Raw genomic sequence first — 25,844 nt, 5'->3', positions numbered from 1 at the left:
GACGTTGAAGCACAAGAATCACTTGAATCCGGGAGACCACACCACCGCACTCCAGCCTGGACAGCAGAGTGAGCAAGACTCCATCTCAAACAAAACAAAACAAAACAAAAAACAAACAAACAAATACACACACACACACACACACACACACACACACACACACACACACACACACATATATATATAGAGAGAGAGAGAGAACACGCAGGATCCTGGAGGTATATATGAAACCTCTGAATTTTTCTGCTTTCAATTGAGGACTTCAGTGCAGTGAATACTACCTCAGTTCAGGTCAGATTTGAAAGCCATCTTGAAGCACAGTGCTTTAGTAGTCATTAAAAGAGTCTGTCCCTAAAACAGCCTCGTCATCAAGTCTCTAAGTCTCCAAGTTATAACCTTTAAACAGTTGTCAAATCCTGGCCTGGAATATTAAATCAAGTGATTTTCCACTGGCTTCCTAAGTCTCCCTCTTCTTATCAAGCCAAGACTTGGCTAGAAATACTACAATGGAAAGCGAGAGTAACTAAGATCTGTTCTGTTAATTTGGAATGACATTTTACATGTTAGCTTTGCAAATCTAATACATATCAACCAAGGTCCTGGCAAATCATGCTTCATCAAGATAAAGATCAAGAAATGACCAAATCCAAAGCATGCTCCAATCCCATGGAGACGCTGAGTCATCCAAGAGTTAGTCTGAGGCATGTCTTCATGTATTTACTCATTCATTTACTAATTTGTCCAACAGATTTTTGTTGAATAGACAGTGAGGCTCAAACACTATGCTTAGGTACTTGGATGCCAAATAAAAATAAGACACATCCCAGCTGGGAGCGGTGGCTCACGCCTGTAATCCCAGCACTTTGGGAGGCCAAGGTGGGTGGATCACGAGGTCAGGAGATCAAGACCATCCTGGCTAACACGGTGAAACACCATCTCTACTAAAAATGCAAAAAGTTAGCCGGGTGTGGTGGCAGGCGCCTGTAGTCCCAGCTACTCATTCGGGAGGCTGAGGCAGGAGAATGACGGGAACCCGAGAGGCGGAACTTGCAGTGAGCCCAGATTGTGCCACCGCACTCCAGCCTGGGCGACAGAGCAAGACTCCATCTCAAAATAAATAAATAAATAAGTAAATAAGACACATCCCCTCAGATAGTCACTGTCTACAGAGAAGCAAACAAGCAAAGAGGCCATAATAATATGCAAGACAGGTGATCTAACAGGTTTTGTATGAAATGCTGTGTGAACACCAAGGAGGAGGGAGATCAATTCTTTTAGGAAGGTTAGGAAGGGTAGGAGCAGGTGACATCAGAGCTAGGATTTTCCCTGGCAGAGAAAAGTAAGATAAAGGCACAGGGCTGGTGATGATGCAGGGACGTTTGGTGGTGCATGGAGAAGGGGTAAGCCAGCCCAACTGGAAACAGGATCAATGGCTTCTGTTGTTTCTATAAGAAGTGAATGGAGGTAGCTATAAGGATGCCTACCCTTTGCTGGACTCTAAGTTGTTTCCTTCTATTAACTGCATGGAGTGTGTTCCTGACCTTGGGGTAATGTTCTTCCTCACTGTCATTTCGAAAACACAGCCCTATCTTCTCTTGTTCTGGGGCGCCATGTTGCCCTCACCATGAGCCAGTGTCTCCAGTGTCATCCTTCTGCCAGCAGTTTCACCCTAATGCTCGTGTCTGCAGGCTTCTTAGGGCTGTCTGTAAGGTGGTTCCCAAGGATCAAAATGCACTTTGGCATCTGTCTAAAATTCCACCATTTCCAAGATGGCTCAAACTCTCCTGCTTTGGAGGCCTTTCCCCGTCCACACACTGGTCTCTCAACTCCTTTACCACCCATTGCCTGCACTTTCAGTTTCATCAAGCACTGATTACATGATGGCTTATACAGTTTTCCCTTTGTTTTGCACACATAAATGATATCTGTACATCCCAGGAGGCCAGGGGCCATGTTTCACATGTCACTCTGCTCCTCACAGCCCCTGGTACAGTATTGCACCCACAGAGCACACCTGGCACCTGTGGCAACCTGTTCACCATGCAGTCTAGCCATCTCACTGAGGCTGATGGCCCACAGCTGGATTCAGAGGTGCCTTTGTATTTTAAATCTTTGAATAGAAATACATCAGTATAATAGAATGCCTTTGATAGAACGAAACCTTCATACCATAAGAAGAATAGGGCTACCAATATAATCTGTTAAATTGAAAAAAATAAATTCATTTACACACATTTTCCTCCAATTCTGATACTAAAATTTGACCAACAGAAGCTAAAGCCAAGACTCACGTGTACTCATTCTTAGCATCAAACTTTTCCCTCGGATACTATTCTCCACCATAAATAAATCCAGGAGGCTGAGTGTGGTGACTCACGCCTGTATTCCCAGCAGTTTTGGAGGCCGAAGCAGGCGAATCGCTTGAACCCAGGAGTTTGAGACCAGCTGGGCAACATGGTGAGATCCTGTCTCTACAAAAAATACAAAAATTAGCCGAGCGTGGTGGCACACATCTGTGGTCCCAGAGAGTTGGGAGGCTAAGGTGGGAGGACTGCCTGAGCCCAGGAAGTTGAGGCTGCTGTGAGCCAAGATCTCGTCACTGCACTCCAGCCTAGGCGACAGAGTGAGGCCCAGCCTCCAGTAATAATAATAATAATAAAACTTAAAAAAATGAAACCAGGACTCCTCAGAGATTATTGATTTCATATCTTGGGGATAGAGAAGAGTTGGCATTAGCTTGTAACATATTATTATTACCAGAACAAAGATAATTTTGAGAATATCAGGGGCTGGTGCTAAGAGGACAAAGAAGCAACTTGTAACAATTTATGAATCAATAATAATAACCATAGCAATGTAGTCAATTGACATAAATTGTTTGTGATAGGGAATGGGTTTGTTTGTTTGTTTTATTTAAAAGACTTAGATAAGGTGCACCAGACTATGGTTGTACTTGTATTAACCCAAAAGAAGGGTGAATAGAATAAAATGTGATTTAGGTGATTTTCGTAAGTATAGGAGAGCTTATGTGTAGGTATCTTGTTCTGTTGAGTACTGATATGCACTTGTCTTTACCTGTCTAAATAGAGAAAGAGTTTGAGGGCAGGTGGACAACATGGCGAGACCCTGTCTCTACAAAAAATACAAAAATTAGCAACAAAAATTAGAAACAAACCCGGTTTCTAAACACAAAGAAACTGAAAGTCAACCAGCTTGTCCTAAAAAAATACGAATTGACCCAGGAACAAAAAGACCGGCTAGTCAATCTCAGTTGTCCCACCTGATAAGCAGGCCAAAAGAGGTTCACCAAGCCGGGCGTAGTGGTTCATGCTTGTAATCCCAGCACTTTGGGAGGCTGAGGTGGGTGGATTGCTTGAGCTCAGGAGTTCAAGACCAGACTGAACAATAGGGCATAACCCCACATCTACCGAAAATACAAAAATTAGCCCAGTATGGTGGTGTGTGCCTGCGCTCCCAGCTATTCAGGAGGCTGAAGTGGGAGGATTGCTGGAGCCTGGAAAGTTGACGCCGCCATAAGCCGTGATTGTGCCACTGCCGTAAGCCGTTATTGTGCCACTGCACTCCAGCCTGGGCAACAGAGTAAGACCCTGTCTCAAAAAAAAAAAAAAAAAAGAAAGAAAGAAAGAAAGGAAAAAAGAGGTTCAACAGAACGTTCAAGGGTGATAAATCCACCAAGTATCTTTCTGGGAGTTGCAATGTGCAAACTTGTTTCTTCAGCCTGTGGTAGATGAAGCTTCTAAATGTGTCTTGTAAGTATAAGGAGACCAAGGCTCATGTACCTCCTTCTCCAGATGTAGAACTCTCAACTCTGTTGTTGGATGGGGTACAAGGAGCTCCCCAGGTCCTTGTAATGGGCCCTTGGCTGTGAGAGAAGACTCTGAAAGCCTGTCAAATCCATTCCACCCTTGGCTAAACCTGTCAAAGCTATCACCATTCTCAAATGCTAGAACCTTCCCTGCCCCCAAGAGGGGTACAACAGCCAGGGTGACAGAAAGCCAAGATTCATATATTTAAGGACAAGGAGGAAAGATAAATGAAGTAAGAACAGAGAATATGCACAGTGAAGTGGGAAAAACACCCATTCCAGCCTGCAGGATTCAGAAACACTTTAGAACATTTGAAAGCGTGAGTAATAGGCATGCCGCAGAGGTAGGAAAAGTTGGGCTCAGCTGTACCCTAAATCTACATATTCTCTGGGGCCCACCAGTCTCCTCGGTTGGCACAGGAAGAGGAGGAAAGACTGCTTCTAACTCCTACCATCAGGCCTGCTTGTTGGGGCTGCTCCTGAGAAGGTGACCTCAAGAGAGCATGAGAAGGGAGGGATCCAGTCCCAGGGGGCTGAGTGTGCCCCCTCCCTGTTTCAGATGTCCATCCCTTCTTTTTAAATCAAGTCCCACATTAACAGGCCTTACCCGGCACTGTGGAGATTGCATGTGGGGCCCTGGACTGTTTCCCTCAGCTGCATTTCTTACTCTTCTCCTGCTCTTCTCTGCACCAAAGCAGGTGTTGTTCCCCTAATTCCTGGTGACTGTCAGCTGCTGGATAAGTTTGCCTGATGGGAGGTACTGGTCTGAGTTTGCCTGATGGGAGGTGCTGTTCTGAGTTTGCCTGATGGGAGGTGCTGTTCTGAGTTTGCCTGATGGGAGATGCTGGTCTGAGTTTGCCTGATAGGAGGTGCTGGTCTGAGTTTGCCTGATGGGAGGTGCTGGTCTGAGTTTGCCTGATGGGAGGTGCTGGTCTGAGTTTGCCTGATGGGAGGTGCTGGTCTGAGTTTGCCTGATGGGAGGTGCTGGTCTGAGTTTGCCTGATGGGAGGTGCTGGTCTGAGTTTGCCTGATGGGAGGTGCTGGTCTGAGTTTGCCTGATGGGAGGTGCTGTTCTGAGTTTGCCTGATGGGAGGTGCTGGTCTGAGTTTGGAGGCAGAAGTTGGGATGGGTGAAGCCCATCTTTGGTGAAATCCCCGTCTTTGCTTGGCTAGGTCCCTGCTAGAAACTGCTCCTCCTCTACGGCTCCAGCTCCCTCTGAACAGACCTGGATGATACCAAGCTCTGCTGGGTGACATGGTCCTCGTTTCTGTCCTGCCACCTCCTGCCCCTGCCCCTCAAGCTTAGGGGTGGTTGTAGCTTCAGGGATGGTGGCTGAGTGCCCAGTCTCTTGTTTTGGCTTATCACTGTGCAACCGTTTCCTGCATTAAATACTCAATGCCTTAACTACTAAAGAGATTTCCTAGTTGGACCCCAACAGACAGATGTGAAAAGGACAGCATCTGCCTGCGCTTGAGACAGGCCAGTTTGTGACCGGGCAGAATGGGAAAACTTGTAAGAAAGGGAATTTCCTGCCAGGCGCGGTGGCTCAAGCCTGTAATCCCAGCACTTTGGGAGGCCGAGATGGGTGGATCACGAGATCAGGAGATCGAGACCATCCTAGCTAACACGGTGAAACCCCGTCTCTACTAAAAAAAATACAAAAAACTAGCCGGGCGAGGTGTCGGGCACCTGTAGTCCCAGCTACTCGGGAGGCTGAGGCAGGAGAATGGCGTAAACCCAGGAGGCGGAGCTTGCAGTGAGCTGAGATCCGGCCACTGCACTCCAGCCTGGGCGACAAAGCGAGACTCCGTCTCAAAAAAAAAAGTAAGGGAATTTCCTGTCTTTCCTATTATTCTAAAGGGTGGGGTCTGTCTCTCTGTGGCCACATCTGGAGATACACCTGCAGGCAAAACCCATAAGTCAAGAGAAGGGATTCAGAGGACAGGGAAGACGCAATGTTCTCTGCCATTGATATGGTCAGCAGAATCATGGATAAAAGAAATGAGAGAGAATGACCTTTAAGATAAATGTTGAAATTTATACCCTGGCATGTATAGCATGTTATCATCCACTGAGTAAAGAAGATGCACATAAACATTTCACATCTATACATGCATGTATGCTTATGGATGCATAAGATACCACCAGAAGCATTTTTACAACAGTAGCAATTGTCTCTTGCTGCGATGGGGAGAGGAACTGGGGTCCTAAGAACTGGAGAGAGAGGAAGGGTTTTTTTCTCTGCATACCCTTTTTTACCTTTTGAATGTTGTGTATTTTTAAAAAATAAAAACGATCCAATAAAGTCAATCTAAATGAGTGAGTGGCTCTGATATCCTCAGCTTTTGATCAACCAGGGCCAGCTGCCCTAGTACATGGGAGGTGAAATGAGTCAGGTACCCCGGACCCTGAAAAGGCTCCAAATCACAAGCCCACATGTCGGGGCTGCACTCATCACGGCCCATGGCGTATGCATTTACCCTGACTGGGATCCTAATCACCCCAGTGGTTTGACTGAGCAGACCAGCAACCATTTCAGTGGGTGTTTATGGCACATGAGGCATAGGACTAGGTACGAGTGGACATGACCCTGGACTTAGGGGGCCAGACTTTAGTGCTGGCTCTACTCCTAGGTAGCTGAGACAGAGACAAGTCACTTCACCATTCTGGGCCTCGGCCCCGTACTGTACAGGTTCAGATCTCTCAACTCCCTGTTAAACAAAGCTGACAGACACGCCTGGTCTGTCAACTTTGCTTGACAGGGAGTTGAGAGCTCTAAAACCCTTTATTTATTTATTTACAACAGACGCTTTATTTATTTATTTTCTTTATTTTATTTTCTAATTTTCTTTTTTGTATCTTCCTGGTCCAGAGTTGTATTTGGGTCAAGGAGTGCATTCTTCTTCTATGAGTAGGACTTTAAACAAACCCTCTAAGGGCTCAGTTTCTCACAGCAAAAGCAAGAAGAGGACCCACTCCCTGTGTCCCTTGTCCTAGAGGACAACACAAAACCCACAGGAACAAGATGACTGTGATCTGAGTGCTGTTGCGCCCCACTGCTGAGGAGCTGATCTCAGGCTGCAGCGAAGCGGTTTCGTAGCCTGCAGCTGTGCCCTTAGACGGGATGAGGCAGAAAGCCTCACATCTCCTCACACCCAGAAGGCAGTGAGAAACGTCTAGTGACAGCCTCCCAGGTGGATAGGGAGTTGAGTGGCCAATGGCCTTGTAGTAGCACCTCCCAAGCCTCTCACATTCTCACGCTCCGAGAGGGTCACAGGTCACTCTTGCAGGACTGAGATCAGCTGTGCTCCAGCCTTGCCTACATGGCCCATGTGGAGATGTGCAAGGTCACTGGGGTGCTGTGGTGGAACCTGTCCTCTGCACTCCCCTCCTGACTTTGAGAAGCTAAACAGCTAGTAAGGGAGAGGAGACATTTGTACATGATATGGCAGGAGGACAGTTCTGAAGCAACTGGTATCTCATGGATAATGACTTAAGAGCCCAGGATGCTCAGGAAAAAAGAGGTTCTACGAGGCTGAGGTTTTCCGGGGCCACAAAACAGCCAAGGGAAAGGCAGAGCCTGGGGCACACCCTGCCTGACAGCTCCTCCGCACCTCACCCTCACTAGCTCCTTGCAGTCTGGTACTCCAAGGGGGATTGGGGGTGCTCCCCTTTTGCTACCGACCCTAGAGGACCCCTAGGACACCTAAGCCAAAGGCTCCCCTGTGTGCAGTCCCGCAGTCCCACTTCCCCTACTCCTAGCTCATTGCAGAAGGCTTCCATTATTATTTCCAAGTCCAGGAAAGTCTTCTGGAATACGAAACTGAGCTGCTTCTCATCTGAATCAAAGCTACAGTGTGAACTCAAGTGAGTTGGATCGCAGCAGGTCTCAGACGTTTCTAATTTGGGGCCCCCACTCATGGTTTTGTCGAAGTCTGGAGTCAAAGAAGTGGCATCACTTGTTCCTTGCTCAGCAAGAGGGAGCTTATCCTCTCTCCCACCAGTGTCAGTTTCTGCCTGAAATGTGAGTCGTTTTCCCCTGGCTAGATGAAAAGGAGCCACCTACAAAAATGTGTGTTTCTCAAGGAAGTGGCTTTCCAGAGGCTCCTCCCCCACAGTCCTGCCTGGAAATTGCTACCTGGACAGAATCTTTCTATTCTACATCCTTCCTTGTGGCTATAATTGACCCATTTCTATCACAGCACCTACAACATGTTATTCCATTCATTGGCATCCCTGCCTCTCTGTCCTAATACGCTTGAGCTCCTTGGAGAAGGCTCTGTATCTTCTTCCATGTATCCCCACCTTGTTCAGTGTCTGGCACATCTTAAGGACTGACAAATATTTATTGACTAAATGATACGTGAACAGATGAATGGATGATCAGTGTCCCAGCCCTCTTCCAGGACTCCTCCTACTTCTTAGCACTGAGGCAGCGGAGTCCAGTCCAGGGTACTTGCCTTTTGTTTTTAGTAGTGGCCACCAGGCTCAGAAATTTACCTAAAGAGGACTCAGCAACCACTTTCCAACAATAAGGCCACTCCAATAAGATGCAGAGCATCCCATGCTGCCAAGATGGGTCTTCACCTACTTCATCTCTTTTAATTTTCACAATGGTTTTGAGATAAGCATTACTGTCCTTGGATTTCCAGATGAGGAGCTAAGGCCCAGAGAGGTTACATGAGATCACCCATTAGTGGGCAGAGGGTAGATTTCACCCCAGAGCTCTCTGCATAACTCCCTACAGCTGTCTCCCTGTGTCAGCCCTGGACAGAATTCAGAGAGCTGGCAACAGAGCTGGCTGGGGGACAGGAGAGAAATCTGACCCTTCAGGCCACTTCTCCATGTCTCAATAGGACATAAAGAAATGAGACTGATACAATATGAAAGCTTGGATGGTATAAAGTAACCCAGTCAAGTCTCTGGGCATGAAATAATTGGATGAATAGAACAACACAATCATTTAGTGCCTACAGAGCTGATCCAAGTTTTTTTGGAAGATTGCTGAAGGGTGGTTGTGGGCAGCAGTAAGACAGCAATTGCTGCGAGACATTTGTCTCCGCTAAGGAGGCAGCAGCTGCGACTGTCACTCAGCCTCGGCACTCACATCCCACAGTGTAAGGAAAGGCACCTTAGAATGCAGCTACACACACACATATATGTATTTTTGCAAACCACTATTTCCTGTTTTGTTCTCTATTTATACTTTACATTTAGTTTTGAGAAAGCGCCGGTGGTTTGGTGTTTGGGTTGTTTCTAGTTCAATCTTTATCTATAAAGCAAATTCTCCTTTCAAGATGATTTTTTGTAATATAAACCAACTGTATAGCTAGATTCCTTTCAAATACTTTGCTAATAAAAATTCTTACAACTTCAACAATAAAGCAACAAGATTCAAATAACACAAATCTCAACTCTCCAAGTCAGCACCCCCCAAGCAGGAATCCATTCACCAGTCTTGCCGAGGCTGGGCCGGGGGGCGGCGGGGGGGTTGTGAGTTCCTCGAGGAATTCCAACACAGACATTTTCACACGGATTTTCAGGCACATAGATGCTCATCCTGAAGTACAGAAATGTGTAACTATGATGCCTTCATTATGATACTCTTTGGAAATCATTGAGGTATCCAAAGCACTTTGTTACTGCTATATAATGACATATAGCAACTCAATGTTTGCCCTCCAAGAACTGTCTAAGAAAGACACCACCTCGGACCCAGGGTAACAATCAGCAGAAAATAAACATGAAAACAACACCAGAACCAATTCCTTCACCTCTTGTGCAGGTCAAGGAGAGATGCATCTAGAGGTAAAAGGCAAGAGCAAGTGCACAGTTATCATGAAATTGATTTTGTTTCTCCACATTCGGTAGCTGAAAGCTGTACTTCCCCAATAGACAAGGACCATGTTTCTACAAGGACCAGGAAAGCTGGCTTTGCATTGCAGTGGACAGTAAGCAGAACAGCAGAGTGACTCTTGAGTATCAGTGTCCGACACTGTCAAACGGAGACTTCAGTACTTGCCGGGGCCATGTCACCAGGCTGCCATAAGGATCTCATGAGAAAATGACCATGAGATCCCGTCATAATCAGTAAACCCTGTGTGATATAAATTACTATTCTTCCTGGCTAATTATTTTCTTTTGTTCTCTTTGCAGAGAACAGACAGCCAACAGAAACTCTGTTTTCCAACCATCTTGTTTGCAGTGTCCCTAAAGACAACATAAACCAGATCATTTCTTTTTATTTGCCAAGCAAAAGAAATAAACGCATCCAGACAATGTCACATTCCTCATCTTTTCCTACAGAGCATCGCATTAGTCCTGTCTCCCATCTTGATGATGCCCACCTCATGGGGGTGAAGCTGCTACCAACGCCCTGGTATTAGGAAGGATTTTAGAGCTCTCCAGAAAGCTGTGAGCCAGAGAGGAAAGCTTGGGTGTTGGGTGCCTGACACTGTCACCATCACTGTCTGTCTGTACAGTCACTACACACTGGTTTATTCTCCCCTCTTATTTCACAAAGAAAAAGCCCAGGTACTTCAAATACTAGAAATGTAAAATGTCTCCAGGTCTGAGAATAGAATGGGTGAAAGGGTGGGAGCAAGGAGCATAGGAAAGCTCCCCCAGTGTGTGTTTCCCTAACTTACAGGAAAGAAGACAAAATGCAGACTAATTTGCTTCTGGTCAGCAAGGATCACAAAGGCTTCTCGGCTGTCCTGATAGGCACAGTCCCAGCACTGCTCCAGCAGGGACACTGTAGGCAGGTCACTACTTCTTGGGCCTGTGTCCCCCAGTGGCCACGCTTACACAGCCTGTTGGTTCCACAGGCTTCACAAGTACTGCAAGACCAAGGTCAAAAGCAAATTCTTAACCTTCAAAGGGAAGCACTGGCCAGAAGCGGACTACTCTCTTTCTCTCCTCAATCATCCCTTCAATCATTTGACAGTATTTTCTGGGGACCTACAGTGGTCAGACATTGCAGAGCACAGGGACGTGAAGTTGAACCCAGAACGATCCCTTCCTTGGATGTTCGTGGGCAGATGGGAGGGAAGCAGACCACCTCTGGTCGTCACATCTCCTCTGAGTCCCAGCCCATCCTGCCTCCCCACTCCCCCGCATAAACACGGGTCCCCTTACAGGCAGGTCCCTCTAGCATGTTGTGGTGTGCAGACAGTGCACAGCTGAATTCCCTATGTCCTGCGTCATTGACACACAGCTTCTCCATTGCAGTCTCCCAGAATCGCTCTGAGCCTACGATACATGGGCAGGTCACGCAGGAAGAAACAGCCACCACACACACTTAGTCCAGACAAGGACAGTGGCCAATAATCACAAAGGCAGAATCTCTGGAGACCAGACCTGGCCCACAGCAAAACCACCAGATTCATCTTTGAGTTGTCCCTGAACAACCCCTCTTTCCCTCAGAGCACCACACCTGTGGAAGGGAGGATTCCACAGCGTTGGTGGCCTCTCCCCTCACACTCATGTCCCCTGGGCTGTGGGCACTGATCCTGACACACACCTCTGCACAGAGGGCCCAGCTCACAGGACCCGCAAAGCAACAAATAGTGGGTGAATAAATAAATGAATTAATAAAATGTACATACGTGCATGTATTATTTTATTAAATTCTTACTACAAGCCTTTAAGGCAAATATTATTACATACTCCCACTGTATAGATGAAGAGTCTGTCAAATCTATACAGATGACAACTCAGAAAGGCTCCAGGTCTTGCCAAAAGTCACACAAGTCCAGTCTAGTCCAGTCCCTCAGCCCTGGCACCTGGTCAACGATAGGTTAGCTGCTGAAAGATCCAAGAAGTTTTATCTCCCAGCGCTTCTGTTTCTAGCTGGAGGTGGGTGGGAGATGTTGCATTTTACCAGCTGACTTCTTACGACCAAAAAGTCAGGAAGCCTTGCAATCACCCTGAGACAAGTCAACCGTAGTATTACCACAGATGGTATCTTGCATGGTGAAAATCTACGTGACCTCTTGGGGCTTTGCATATGGTGAATCCCCAGCCAATATGGTTTGATTGACTCACAGAAAGAAAGGGAGAGAGAGAGCAATACAATGATACAATTGAGGACTTCCACTTCTTAGTTGCAAAAAGAAAGGTCAGAAAAGGAAAAGTAACAACACTTTTGTCCTGCTCTCTCTCGGGGGTTAGCCAGCAAACAGGGGCTTACTGGATTATTTTCTAGGTCTTCTCCCCTTCTCAAAGGTCTCCTGGGGCCATGCAACAGCTGTAAGTCAATTCTTAATTAGCTTTCACAGTTTACCTTTTGAAAATCCATATCTGTGTGAATATTTATTGGACGCTTACTAAATGCAAGACATTTGTCCCAGGCCCTGAAGATACAAAGGGATGTCAAATAAGTTTGCAAACAGAAAGGCACACACAGCATCAGGAGTGGCCAGACTGGGACAACCATCCACACTTACTGCAGGAACCAAGAAGGAAAAGTCCCACAAAGGTCAAAGCACCAAACAGGCCAGGCATGGTGGCTCATGCCTGTAATCCCAGCACTTTGGGAGGCTGAGGCGGGCAGACAACCCGAGGTCAGGAGTTCGAGACCAGCCTGGCCAACATGGTGAAACCCCATCTCTACTAAAAATACAAAAATTAGCCAGGCATGGTGGTGCATGCCTGTAGTCCCAGCTACTCAGGAGGCTGAGGCAGGAGAATCACTTGAACCCAGGAGGCAGAGGTTGCAGCGAATGGAGATTGTGCCACTGCACTACAGCCTGGGCAACAGAGCAAGACTCCGTCTAAAAAAAAAAAAAAAAAAAAGGCACTGAACAAGTCCAGGGTTACTAAAAACAAAGGCAACAGGAATGTGTCATTAGGTTAATTCTTAATTTCCAGAGCAAGAGGAACAGGGATGGAATTAGCCTACTGCTTAAAGTATACTGGAGAGTTAGCTAGTGATAAGGAGACTCCCGAAATGCCTCCGGACTATTTAGTTTCAGTTTAGCACAGAAAGGGGAAGGGTCTCAAACTGGAGGTGGCAGACACATACTAAGAAATGGGTCTGCAGCTCATCACTTTAATGAGCCCAACTCTCTCTCAGTGCAGACAAAGCTCAGCCTCGAGTAGAGCAGTTTACAGATGGAGCCTCAGAGTGGCCGCTGGAAAATGTTTGAGAAACCCAGGAAAGAAGAGAAGTATTGGAAGAGCAGAAAGGGGCACATTTTATCCCAATTTCCAAAAGAGGTTGGATTTGGGATGTGAATAATCAGAGAACTGATTATTAAACAAGCTAGTAACACTTATTAAAGAATGTGGTAATTACTGATATTGGAACATTGGCTCCCTAAGAGCAAATGACTGTACTTTAAAGTTTAAGGCTTCAGGCTGGGCACAGTGGCTCATGCCTGTAATCCCAGCACTTTGTGAGGCCAAGGCAGAAAGATCACTTGAGCCCTGGAGTTCGGGACCAGCCTGGGCAACATGGCAAAACCCCATCTCTACTTAAAGTACAAAAATTAGCTGAGCATGGTGGCATGTGCCTGTAGTCCCAGTCCCAGCTACTCGGGAGACTGAGGCAGGAGGATCTCTTTAGCCCAAGGATGTAGAGGATGCAGTAAGCCCTTGATCTAACCACTGCATTCTAGCCTGGGCGACAGAGGGAGGCCCCGTCTCAAAAACAAGCAAACAAAAACAAATAAAGTTTAAGGCTTCACCTAACTAGATTTACTTTGGGGGAAAGGGAGGGGGACAAATAGGTGGGAAATCAGAGGACTGCTATAACCATGGGCCATCTTGATTGCAAAGTATTTGATAACATTTCCTGAGATTATTTCATGGATCAGATAGGAACATGTGAGCAGAAGGATAATACTATTATTATCCTTAATATCTTGACTAATGAGACACCACCCAGGATCCTGGTTGCGTGATTGATGACAGCACCAATCTGCAGATGATCTCCAGTGGCACGCCACAGGTCTCTAGTTGTAGTTCTATTCTATCCAATAACATGAATGAAGATTTGGAAGGCAGGTTTATCATCAGATAAGCAAACAACATAAGTTTGAGAGGGATGGCTAATGCTACAGATTTCAGGATTGCAATTCAAAAATTTTTAGTTAGGTAGACCAAATCAATCAGATGAAAACTTTAAAAGATAAAAAGGGGCCGGGCACAGTGGCTTATGCCTGTAATCCCAGCACTTTAGGAGGCCGAGGCAGGCGGATCACGAGGTCAGCAGTTTGAGACCAACCTGGCCAACATGGTGAAACACCTCTCCACTAAAAATACAAAAAAATCAGCTGGGTGTGGTGGTGCGCGCCTGCAGTGCCTACACTCGGGAGGCTGAGGCAGGAGAATCGCTAGAACCCGGGAGGCAGAGGTTGCAGTGAGCCGAGATTGCGCCACTGCACTCCAGCCTGGTGACAGAGCGACACTCTGTCTCAAAAAAAAGAGAAAAAAGATAAAAAGGATAAAATGTCACCCCCAAATGTACCAAAGAGACTTGACAGGAACGGCTTGCTATGTGAAAAAGATTTGGGAATATTGCTAATGACAAACCTCACTTAGATTTTGGTGTGGGTCATTTTATCAAAAAGCTAATGGGAATATAGGTTGTATAGGATCCAGATCAGGGGAAACAATAACCGATTATCTACGATATCTGGAGTTTTCCACTTGCAAGAACTAAAACAAATATTGAATCCAAAAGGAGGAAAGAGAAAGGTATATAGAACTTTCATCTGGGGAACAGTAAATAACTGACGGGAGTTAGCTTGGACAGAGACGGCTGATTCCATGTGGCAGCACAAGGTGGAGGCACAATGTGGTCAGCAGCCCCCAAAAATGACCCCCAATGATCCCCATCTCCTGTGTAGCCCTCTCTCCCCCTGTATGAAGGGAGAGAGTATCCAACTATGAAATTATTAATTCAGAGGATGATTACTCAGAATTCTTGCTGTCTAAGACCCGGTCTAACTTTAAAACGGGAAAGCAGTAATTAATGTTCTTTCTTACCTCAGCAGCAACAAGAGCTAAATGAGATACCAGGCATCACAGCCAGTGGGTATTTAGTCTACAAACAGGAACCCCCTGCATGCACGTGAAACACAGAACCAATAACTGGGAAGCGTACAAGACAAACAAATGCTTAAAACAGGCTGAACACCTGAAGAACAGGACGTGTGGATTCATCCTCACTCTTCTAGAAGTGTGTATTTCTCCATGTGAATCCCAATGGAATCCTGTTCTTTCTGCTTTCATTCTTTCTGTCACTCCTTTATAGGGTGAGAGTTGCTCTTTTCTTCCTGAGGCAGATCCCAAACTCTAAGAAGTCCAATTTGGTAAGGACATTAGAGCCTATTGAGATTACAAGGCGGCCGGGGGTGGTGGCCCACACCTGTAATCCCAGCACTTTGAGAGGCTGAGGTGAGTGGATCGCTTGAGCCCTGGAATTTAAGACCAGCCTGGGCAACATGATGAAACCCCATCTCTACCAAAATACAAAATAGCCAAGCATAGTGGCATGCACCTGTGGTACCAGCTACTCGGGAGGCTGAGGTAAGAGGATTGCTTGAGCCTGGGAGGTTTCAGTGAGCCAAGATCACACCTCTGCACTCCAACCTGGGCAACAGAGTGTGAGACCCTGTCTCAAAACAAAACAAAACCAAAACAAAACAAAAAAAAACAAGCAAACAAACAACAACAACAAGAAGAAGGTCAGTATAGAAAAAGAAAAATATCTTCTTCATCCCAACCATCAATCTCTCTTATCAGCCTCTTGTGATATTTCATAACAAGTTTTCAAAAAGTATCTTTGCTCTGGACCCAAGGGGCAGAGGTAGTCAATTAAGATGAAACCAAAAGATGTGATCACAGCAGAGTGACGGTTACAAAGAAGGTGCTCAATAGATGCTTATTGAATTGGTTTGCACTGGATTGGATTGAATTAAACAGATTAAAGTGGAAATGCTCAGGATGAGGCATTTAATAAACTTTCATCTAATTGAACTGGGCTGGCAAAATAAGTCATGATAAATTCATATCCTGGAACATAATTTCCTCCTTTAGAAACAGTCATTCCCTAGTCCCAAAGCAGCCTGGAGGGGCACATTCGGGCTTCTCTATGTACTAACAAGGAAACATCTTCAGAATGTATTAGTCTGGTGGAAAACACCAGTCAGAAGTAGCCAATGAGTATGTGCAGTTATTTCACTTGTATGTTCTCCAAACTGCATACAAGAAACAACATATTATGTGTATATGTATGTATATGTGTGTGTGTCTCTCTGCGTATATAGTTTTTAGAGCACATTTTGTTCAGTGTATTGATTTAAATCCACCTGAGTGTGCCAGGCAGATGGTTGAATACTCACTTCGATAACCTAGCTGAGTAGTATATGTGTTGGTTTCCTAACACTGTCATAATGACCACAAACTTGGTGGCTTGGAACAACAGAAATTTATTTTCTCACAGGCCAGAAGTCTAAAATCAAGGTGCCAGCAGGATTGATTCCTTCTTGGGGCACTGAGGGAGGATCTGAGAATCTGTTTCCTGTCCCTTTCCTAGCCTCTGGTATTTGGCCAGCAGCTACATCACTCTAGTCCCTTCCTCCATGGCCTCATGACCTTATTCCCTCTCTCTGTGTCTCTGTATTGCCACATGGCCTTCTTATAATGACACTAGTCATTGGATTTACAGCCCACCGTAATTTATGATCTTACCTTAACCAATTATGTCAGCAAAGGTTCCATTTCCAAATAAGTTCACCTTCTGAGGTTCTAGATGGACATGAATATTGATGTATACTGTAAATAGGTATACTTCAACCTTTCAATTGGGGAAAATGATGCCTTTTATCTTATTAGGTATAGTGTTGTGCTAATTAACTCATACATTTAAAACAGTCTTTTGCTATCACTTAAAAGTCTTTGTCTTGCTATATCCTCAGGGAAGATGAAGAAAATCTGATAGCCCTTCTTGTAATATTGCCATTTTTTTTTTACCTTCCTGCTAATTTATGCAACTAAAGTTTTCCCTGTAAATTTAGATTTTTTTCCAATTTAAAATATTTTTCTTAATTGCAGTATAATTTACCTACAGTCAATTTCACAGGTCTTAAAAGTACAGTTTGACTTTTGAGTTTTGACAAATGTCAAATGAGTTACACCAATGTAACTCATTCCCTAATCAAAATACAGAACATCTTCATCACCTTAGAAAGATTCTTTTTTTTTTTTTTGAGACAGAGTCTTGCCCTGTCACCCAGGCCGGAGTGCAATGGTGTGATCTTGGCTCACTGCAGCCTCCTCCTCCTGGGTTCAAGTGGATTCTCCTGCCTCAGCCTCCCGTGTAGCTGAAGTTACAGGCGCTCACCACCACGCCCGGCTAATTTTTTGCATCTTTAGTAGAGATGGTGTTTCACCATGTTGGCCATGCTGGTCTCAAACTGCTCACCTCATGATCCACCCACCTTGGCCTCCCAAAGTGCTGGAATTAGAGGCTTGAGCCACCGCGCCCAGCCAGAAAGATTCTTTATGCCTCTTCCCTGTCAGTCCTACTCTTCCAAAGACAGATACTATTCTATCACCACAGATTAGTTTTGTCCATTCCTAAGTTTTATATAAATAGAATCATATAATATATACACTTTTGCATCTGGCTTTGTTCGCTCATAATTATATTTGTAAGTATACCAGCAGTTCATTTCTTTTTATTGCTCAATAGTAGACCATTTTATGTGAATATGCCACAATCTGTTAATTCATTCACCTGTTGATGGACTTTCTATTGTTTCCGGTTTTAAGCTATTTTGAAAAATATCTGCCAGAAACATTTCTCTACAAGTCTTTTGTGGACATATGTTTTCATTTTCCTGGATAATTACCTGGAAGTAGAATTGTTGGTTCATAGGGTAGGTTATGTTTAACTTTACAAAGTACTGCCGATTTTCCAACCGTTATACCATTTTCACCCCCAGCAATGTAAGAGAGGGCCAGTTGCTCCATATCCTGACCGAAATTGGAGCTGTCAGTCTTTCATTTTAGCAATTCTAGTGGGTGGAATTTAATTTGCAATTCCTGGATTATTAGAGATGCTGAGCCCCTTTTTATGTGTATATTGGCCATTTACACATCTTCTATTTGAAATGGCTGTTCAAGTTTTTGCCCAAATTTTATGGGATTGTTTGCCTCTTTATTGAGCTGTAGGAGTTCTTTATATATTCTAGAGACAAGTCCCACGACAAATATAAGTACTGCAAACCTCTCTCCCAGTCTGTGGCTTATCTATTCACTTTCTAAATACTGTCTTTTAATAAGCAAAAGTTTTAAATGTTTGAAGTTCAATACAGCAACCTTTTGTTTTATGATTAGTGGTTTCTCTGCCCCTTCTAAGAAATGTTTCCCACCCCAAGATCATGAAGATATTCTCTTGTGTTTTCTTATAATTTTTTATGGTTGTACTTATCACAGTATAAAACCTATGATTCGTGTTAATTATTGTGTGTGATGTCATACAAGGTGGAGGGTTCACTCTTTCCCCATATGGATATAGAGTTATCCCAACATCATTTGTTGGAAACACGTTTCTCCCCTCATTGAATTCCTTTGGCACCTTTGCCAAGATAGATGAATCTCATTAATCTATTTCTGAACTCTTGATTCTGTTTTATTGATGTTTTTGTTTATCCTTATGCCAATTCCAAACTCTCTTGGTGACTATAACTTTATAGTAAGACTTGAAATTATGTAGTATAAATTCTCCAACTTTATTTTCCTTTTTCAAGATTATTTTGTAATTTACATTTGAATTTCCATATAAGTGCAAAAAACCTGCTAGCATTTTAATTAGGAATGCATTGAATTCAATTTGGAAAGAATTGAAAATTTAACAATATTGGGTCTTGCAATCCATACATAATGGTATATCTCTCCTTTTACTTAAGACTTCTTGAGTTTGTCTTAGAAATACATGTGCAGTTTTTGGTGTAGATGTCTTGCACATTTTGTTAAATTAATCACTAGGTCTATTTGGGTTTTTGATGTTATTGTGAGTAGTACTTTTACTTCATTTTCCAGTTAATTGTTGCTTTTACACAGAAATACAATTGATTTTTGTACAATGACTTTGTATCCTAGTAGTAAACTACTTCTAAGTGACCATATATAGTAAAGCTTTCTGTACATTCCTTTAGATTTACTATATACACAATCATATCATTTGTGAATTATAAATCATACTTCTTTGCAATCTTTTTGCCTTTTAATTTTTTAAATTTCTTTTCTTGCCTTGTTACAGTGCTTGGAAATCCAGGATATGCTGAATATAAGTAGTGAGAAAGGACATCCATGCTTGTTCCTGATTTTAGGTTAAATTTTTAAAATCTTTAAAGTATGATGCTATCTTTAGGTATTCATAGATGCTGTTTATCAAATTGAGAACGTTTCCTCTGTTCTTAGTATCCTAGGAGGTTTTTTTAAATCGTGAATGGACATTAAATTTTGCTAATGCATTGTCTACATCTATTGAGATGATCATATAATTTCTATCATTTATTCTGTTATCATGGAGAATTACACTGATGGATTTAGAATGCTAAACAGGCTTGTATTCCTGAAGTAAATTCCAGTAGATTATGACATGCTATCCATTGTATGAGTTGATGAATTTTATTTGCTAATAATTTCTTAAGGATTTTTGTATCTACGTACATAAAGGATGTTGGTTTACAATTTTCTTTTCTTATAGTATCCTTGTCAAGTTTGATGACAGGATTATGGTGGCCTCAAAGCAACAACAAAGAAGTAAGAAGTGTTTCGTCTGTCTCTGTTTCCTCAAAGAGCATATATAACATCTATTGTTTCTCCCTCAAGTATTTGATAGAATTCACACAGAAGTCATCTGAGTCTAAAAGTCTTTTTATGGAAAAGTTTTTAATTACAAATTCATTTTTTTTAATATAGAAGTTTTTTCTGGTTTTCTATTTCATCTTATGTCAGATTTGGTCAGTTGGGTTTTTCAAACAATTTCTGGTGAGTTTATTAACATAAATTGTTTATAATACTTCCTAATTATTATTTTAATATTCTTAGTGATGTAGATATGCCTCCTCCTCTTTCATTCCTCTGCTGGTAATCTGCATTTTTCTTTCTTTTTCTTGATCAATTTCGCTTGGGGTTATCAATCTTATTCATTGATCTGTTCAAAGAACTTTTGATTTGCCAATGTTTCTCTATTGTCTGAGTTTTAGTCTATTGATTTTTGCCCTCAATTTGATTGCTTTGTTTTTTCTACTTTGGACTTAATTTACTCCTCTTTCTCTAGCTTCTTAAGGTGGAAGCCTAAATAATTGATTTTAGATCTTTTTCCTTTTCTAATATGAATATTTTAACACAAATTCCCCTCTTCTCGCCACTTTAGTCACATTCAACAAATTTTAGTATGCTGAGCTTTCTTTTCTGTTTTTAGCAGTTCAAAATATTTTCTAATTTTCCTGGTGATTTCTTCCTTAACCCAAGGGTTACTTGGTAGTATGTTTTAATTTCTACATATTTGGGGTTTCCCTGATGTTTCTGCTATTGACTTCTAAAACACTCTGTATGATCTCAGTCCCTTGAAATGTATTGAGACTTGTTTTATGGCCCAGCTTATTGTCTATGTTGGTGAATGTTCCATGTGCATTTGAAAAGAATGTGTATTCTGTAGTTGTATAGTGTTCTATAAATACCTATTAGTTAAGTTAGTCGATAGCGTTTTTCAAATCCTCTATACCCAGGTAAATATTTCAGTTGTTCTATCAGTTGCTAAAAGTGCGGTGTTAAAATCTGCAACCCTAATTGTGAAATTGCCTATTTGTCCCTTTATTTCTGTATGTTTTTGCTACATGTATTTTGAAGCTCTGTTATTATAGTACAAATACATTAAGAGTTTCATGTCTTCTTGATGGTTGGACTCTTTTATTATTTTGAGTGTCCCTCTTTATTTCTGATAAAACTGCTTGTCTTTAAGTCTACTTTGTATGATATTGCTATAGCAACTTCATCTTTCTTATGATGAATGTTTGCTCAGTATCTTTTATTGATCTCTTACTTGTAACCTACCTGCAATTTTGTATAAAAAGTCTGTCTCTTGTAGCCAACATAGTTGGATCTTGTTTTTGTTATTCAGTCTGATAATCTCTGCCTTTTGATGTAAGTGTTTGCTCCATTTATATTTTATGTAATTATCAATAGATGATAGACTTGAGTTTAAGTCTACCATCTTTCTATTTGCTTACTTTTGTCCTTTTTTCTCTTTTCCTGCTTTCTTTTGAATTAATTTTTTATAATTCATTTTCATCTCTGCTTTTTGCCTATACACATCATTGCTTTCTTTCTTGGCTCAAGTTCACTTATACTTTGTTCTTCAGTGGCTAATCTGTTGCTAAGCCCATCCAATGATTTTTATGTCTTATATTGTATTTTTCAGTTCTAGAATTTTAATTTCTACTTGTTTTTAATCTTTAGAGTTTCCATTTCTTTTCTAAAATATCCATCCCTTTTCTTTAAATTATTTAACATATTTAAAATAGTTGTTTTAAAGTCCATTATCTGATCATTGCAATGTCTAGGTCCACTGTGGATATGTTGCTTTTTTTTTTTCTTATTGAATCCACAGTGGGAATGTGGTTTTTTGTTTTGTTTTGTTGTTTTGAGATGGGGGGGGTCTCAATTTGTTCCCCAAGCTGGTCTTGAACTCCTGGGTTCAAGCCATCCTCCCTCCTCAGCCTCCCGAGTAGCTGGAATAGACTATAGGCACACACCACTGTCCTCAGCATGGATATGCTCCTGTTGTCTATATTTTTCTTGACTGTGAGTAACATTTTCCTCTTCTTTACATGTCTAATTAAACAAAAATTAAACTCCAAAAATTGTGTTAAACAGTAGATAATGTAACATACTAATTTTTTTGCTTGATTTTGTTTATTTCCCAGAGTCACAAGCCCTTTTCTCTATCTAGGGGCTATTCAAATTTGCCTACAATTGAGTCAGGCTAGTGCTGAGCACAGCTTTGTTTAGGTTGAGTTTACCTGTCGTTTGCCCAATACCCAACCAGTCTCATCTATTTTTTGTTTACCTTTGAATTCAACTCCTGCGAGAGTCCCAGGATGCAAAAACCAGAAGAATGTAGGAAAGGATGTGTTTTTTATCTGCCTATTAGCCTCTCCTTCACTGGTCTTTTCTCAGCAAAATTCAGAAAAGGGGAGGTCTGGGGTCTTTTAAAAATGAATTTGTGTGTTTTGTGTATGAGTTTTGTGCCACTTAAGAATTTATTGCTTTTCAGCAACAAATCCATCTTTCTTTCCCCTCTCTGTGATACTGGGGCCCAATTCTGCAGACATTACTTCTTTGCCAGTTGGCTTAATGTTAGGTCCTGTCAATAGAGGGCATTGGAGCCACATTGCAAGTCTGGAAGAGGCAAAAAGGACTTTTTCTTCTTCCAATGTTTTATTTTTCTACTTGGTGGCAAGTAGATCAATAAGCAAGGGTCCTGGCAGTGTGAAACAGAGGAGGGCAGTTACTTGGTTTAGCAGCAAGTGCTCCCCGGTATCAGTCAACTTGCCCTGTCCACGGACAGAAGTCTGACTCTCAGCCTTGCAGGGGGCTCCCCTCTTCTGGGTTTCTGAGTTCCTTCATCATTTACTTTTCTTTCAACTTTCAGAGTAGTTACTGCTCTCTTAGAGTTTTTTATATTAACACTTCCCTATTCCAATTGCCGATGTGGTTTATGTCTTCTGACTGAATCTGAGGGTCCTTCGGATTCCAGTCCCTTCTAGTAGCACATGCTGTTATGTAAAGCCCAACTGATTTCTCCTCGTGAATTCTCTGGCTATGGTAAGCCCACTCTTCCATTGCAGACCCAGGTCACACTCTCACTGTTCTCCAGACAGCACTATCTTTATACACACAATTCCCGACTCCCGTAATCCCTTTCCCACCTCCCTTTTCTGGCTAGGTACATACAAAGTCATCCTCCCAGATGGCTCAGAGGGCATCTCCTTGGCGAGACTCCAGTCCTCCATCCACCTATGCCTGCCTACCCGCCCCCCGCCCCAGGTATGGAACCTATAACTCTGCTAATCCTACGAAGAGCTCATTTCTCTCCAGAATAGAGTCCATCGAGATTTTTTTGTGTCCATTTCTTTTCACTGGTCTCATAGAAAAGTATGGTTTTAATTTCTCCAGGTTTTTCTTGGGGCTTCCCAAGACCAAATGTCTTTCACATCCTTCTACATCCCAACTGGAAGCAGAAGCTTCTAGATATTCTTGCATATGCAAAGAAAGTTCCTGGAAGGATATGTTGCTGACAGGGCTTATGACTGAGAAATGTGGAATGGGGGTTAGCACATGAAGGGTGGAGAAAGAAATTCTGACTTTTGGCTACAGTCTTCATTATTCATTTCTTTTTTTTTTTTTTTTTTTTTTTCCTGAGGTGGAGCGTTGCTCTGTTGCCCAGGCTGGATCTTGGCTCACTGCAACCTCCGCCTCCTGGGTTCAAGTGATTCTCCTGCCTCAGCCTCCTGAGTAGCTGAGATTACAGACACCCACCACCACACCCAGCTATTTTTTTTTTTTTTTTTTTGTATTTTTAGTAGGGACGGGGTTTCACCATGTTAGCCAGGATGGTCTCGATCTCCTAGCCTCATGATCTGCCCACCTTGACCTCCCAAAGTGCTGGGATTACAGGCATAAGCCACCACGCCCAGCCTCTTCATTTCTTTACTCAACAAATATTTCTCAAGTGCCTCCTATGTGCCAGTGTTCTGGACACTGAGGATGCAGTACGAGCAACAACAAAACGTCACTGTTCTCACGGAACTCATATTTGTGAGAGACAGACAATAAACAGCAAGTCAGGTGATGATAAATATTACAAGAATAAATTAGATTAAGGGGGATAGAGCATGATGGCAGTGGGCATGTTATTTGACATTGATGGTCTCGGTCTCGCTAAGGTATATTTGAGCACAGACTTTCAAGGAACTTAAAGCTATGGGCATATGGGAGTGAAGAACATTCCAGGCAGAGAAACCAGCAAGTGCAAAAGTCCTGTGGTGGACAGTTCGAAGACAGTCAGGAGGCCAGGGTAGTGGGTGCAGAGTGACAGAGGGAAGGAGGGGTAGGAAATGGGGTGGGAGAGAAGTGGGGGCGGAGCACAGAGTGTCTTGCAGGCCACTTAAGAGCATTGGCTCTTTTTCTGAGCAAGATGTGGAGTCACTGGGCATTTCTGAGCTGAGCAGAAATGTGATCTGACTCATTTAAAAAGGCTCGCTCTAGCTGCTAGATGGAGAGCACAGCTTTGTGAATTCTGTACTAATTTACTAATTTGCATTTTCAACATGAACATGTGTGTGTGTGTGCACAACTTATGTAACTCAATATAATTCAAGAAAAAGGTCTGCTACAAAATAAGCCCTGGCAGGATGCCCATAGTTACTGGAGGCCAGGCCCCAAGGCCAGGTGCCCATGGGAAGGCAAGATGGGATCCAGGGTTCCACTTCTTAATTTTAATTTCAGCCTTTCAGATGCAGGGTGCCCAAAGGAGAGTCTGGAGGGGCCAGGAGAGAATGTGGGCCAGAATCAAATTGCAATATGTTACAATTTGCATTCCAAGTATACCTAATTTTCAGAATCAAAACACAGTATTTTATACCTATGTGTATATATGTACACACACACACACCCCTATTTAATTTTTAAAATTGGCTTAGCTCTCCAAACATCGTCTCCTAGCAGAGAATATTATCCAGTTGTCCCTTTTTTAAAAATCTCTGGAAAGGATAAAGTGTGGCAGCCAGGGCTGGGCTCACCTGTAAACCCAGCACATTGGGAAGCCAAAGCGGAAGGATTGCTTGAGCCTACTATGAAAATGAAAAAATTAGCCAGGCATGATGGTGTGACCCTGTGGTCCCAGCTGCTTGGGAGGCTGAGGCAGGAGGATCCCTCGAGGCCCGGAGCTCAAGGCTGCAATGAGCTGTGTTCGCACCACTGTACTCCAGCTTGAGCAACAGAGTGAGACCCTGTCTTGAAACTAAACAAAGTGGCAGCCAGAGCCCGAATGAGGGCTTTACACAGTCAGTCAACTCAGCTCATCCTCACAATAAGCCTGTGCTGGAGGCATTCCTACCTATTTTACAGGTGAGGAAATAATGGCTATAGGAAGCAAAAAGAGGGATCAGTAGGCTTGAGGGAGGAAGTGAGTACTGGAGAGTTAGGGGTGTGGAGCCGGCATGGGGTGATTATCGAGGGTGGTGCCATCAAAACCATGTGACCCCCAAATCTGAAATGTTCTCTATTTGGCCCTTTATAGAAAACGTTTGCTAACCCCTCTGCTACACCATCAGCTCCATGAAGGCTAGGCTCACACCCTACTTATCTTTTATTCTAAGACAGTGCCTAAAATACAGGGATAACAAAGTCTAAATGAATAAATGAGAAAACATCAGATACCATCTTTTTTAGCAGCATGCTTATTCTCACGAATTGTGAGGAGGACTGAGATTGTGGCCTTTTGAAAATATCACATCCTTCCATTTTCATACCCCCATTTAAATGAAAGTGAAGAATGGCAGCCACTGCTGAAATACTTCATACACCTGAAATCCTGACACTGGCCTGATTTTGTGGGTCCTGATGTTTCTGTTACATGAAAGCTGTCAAACTATACTTGAAAACCCCAATTATGCCCAGACTCAGCCAAAGCCACATTTTCAACTTGATTCTGTGTTTTTAGAACTATAAATTTTCCAACTTAGCTCAGTGAAGAGTGACGTAAAGTTGTACATATGTGGTGAGCTGTTTTATAGGCCCTCAGATCTAAGAGCACAAAGCAGCTGTAATACTGGCAATGAGGCCTGATGAAAAAGCAGCCTGGTTCTGAAATACAATATCCCTAATTATAATAAGAACAATGGCATTGAAATTTGACAGACATTACCTCTGAGGAGAGCCAGGATGGATCGGGGGTCACAGAACCTGTGAGCCGAGGGATTGTCATGGAGGT

At 43.1% G+C, this 25,844-nt stretch overlaps 1 protein-coding gene across 27 annotated transcripts in view; it reads right to left on the bottom strand.

Moving 5' to 3' along the window:
* The window catches only part of SCML4 (Scm polycomb group protein like 4), a 118,832-nt gene that overhangs the window by 74,541 nt on the left and 18,447 nt on the right, over window positions 1-25,844 (bottom strand). For 11 of the 27 annotated variants that reach the window (XR_013416280.1, XR_013416279.1, XR_013416281.1 and 8 more), the window contains exon 2: window positions 2,292-2,471. The exons of the other annotated variants lie outside the window; for them this stretch is intronic. Coding sequence is in view for 8 of the 11 variants with exons in the window: in XM_077999621.1 (XP_077855747.1) it covers window positions 2,292-2,343 (52 nt within the window). In the remaining 3 variants the exon portion in view is untranslated. The remainder of the gene's footprint in view (window positions 1-2,291; window positions 2,472-25,844) is intronic. 27 annotated transcript variants of the gene reach the window in all.

This window comes from Macaca mulatta, chromosome 4 (genome assembly GCF_049350105.2).
Source record: "Macaca mulatta isolate MMU2019108-1 chromosome 4, T2T-MMU8v2.0, whole genome shotgun sequence".
NCBI classification, from domain to species: Eukaryota; Metazoa; Chordata; class Mammalia; order Primates; family Cercopithecidae; genus Macaca; species Macaca mulatta.
This window is presented reverse-complemented; position numbering and strand designations above follow the sequence as displayed.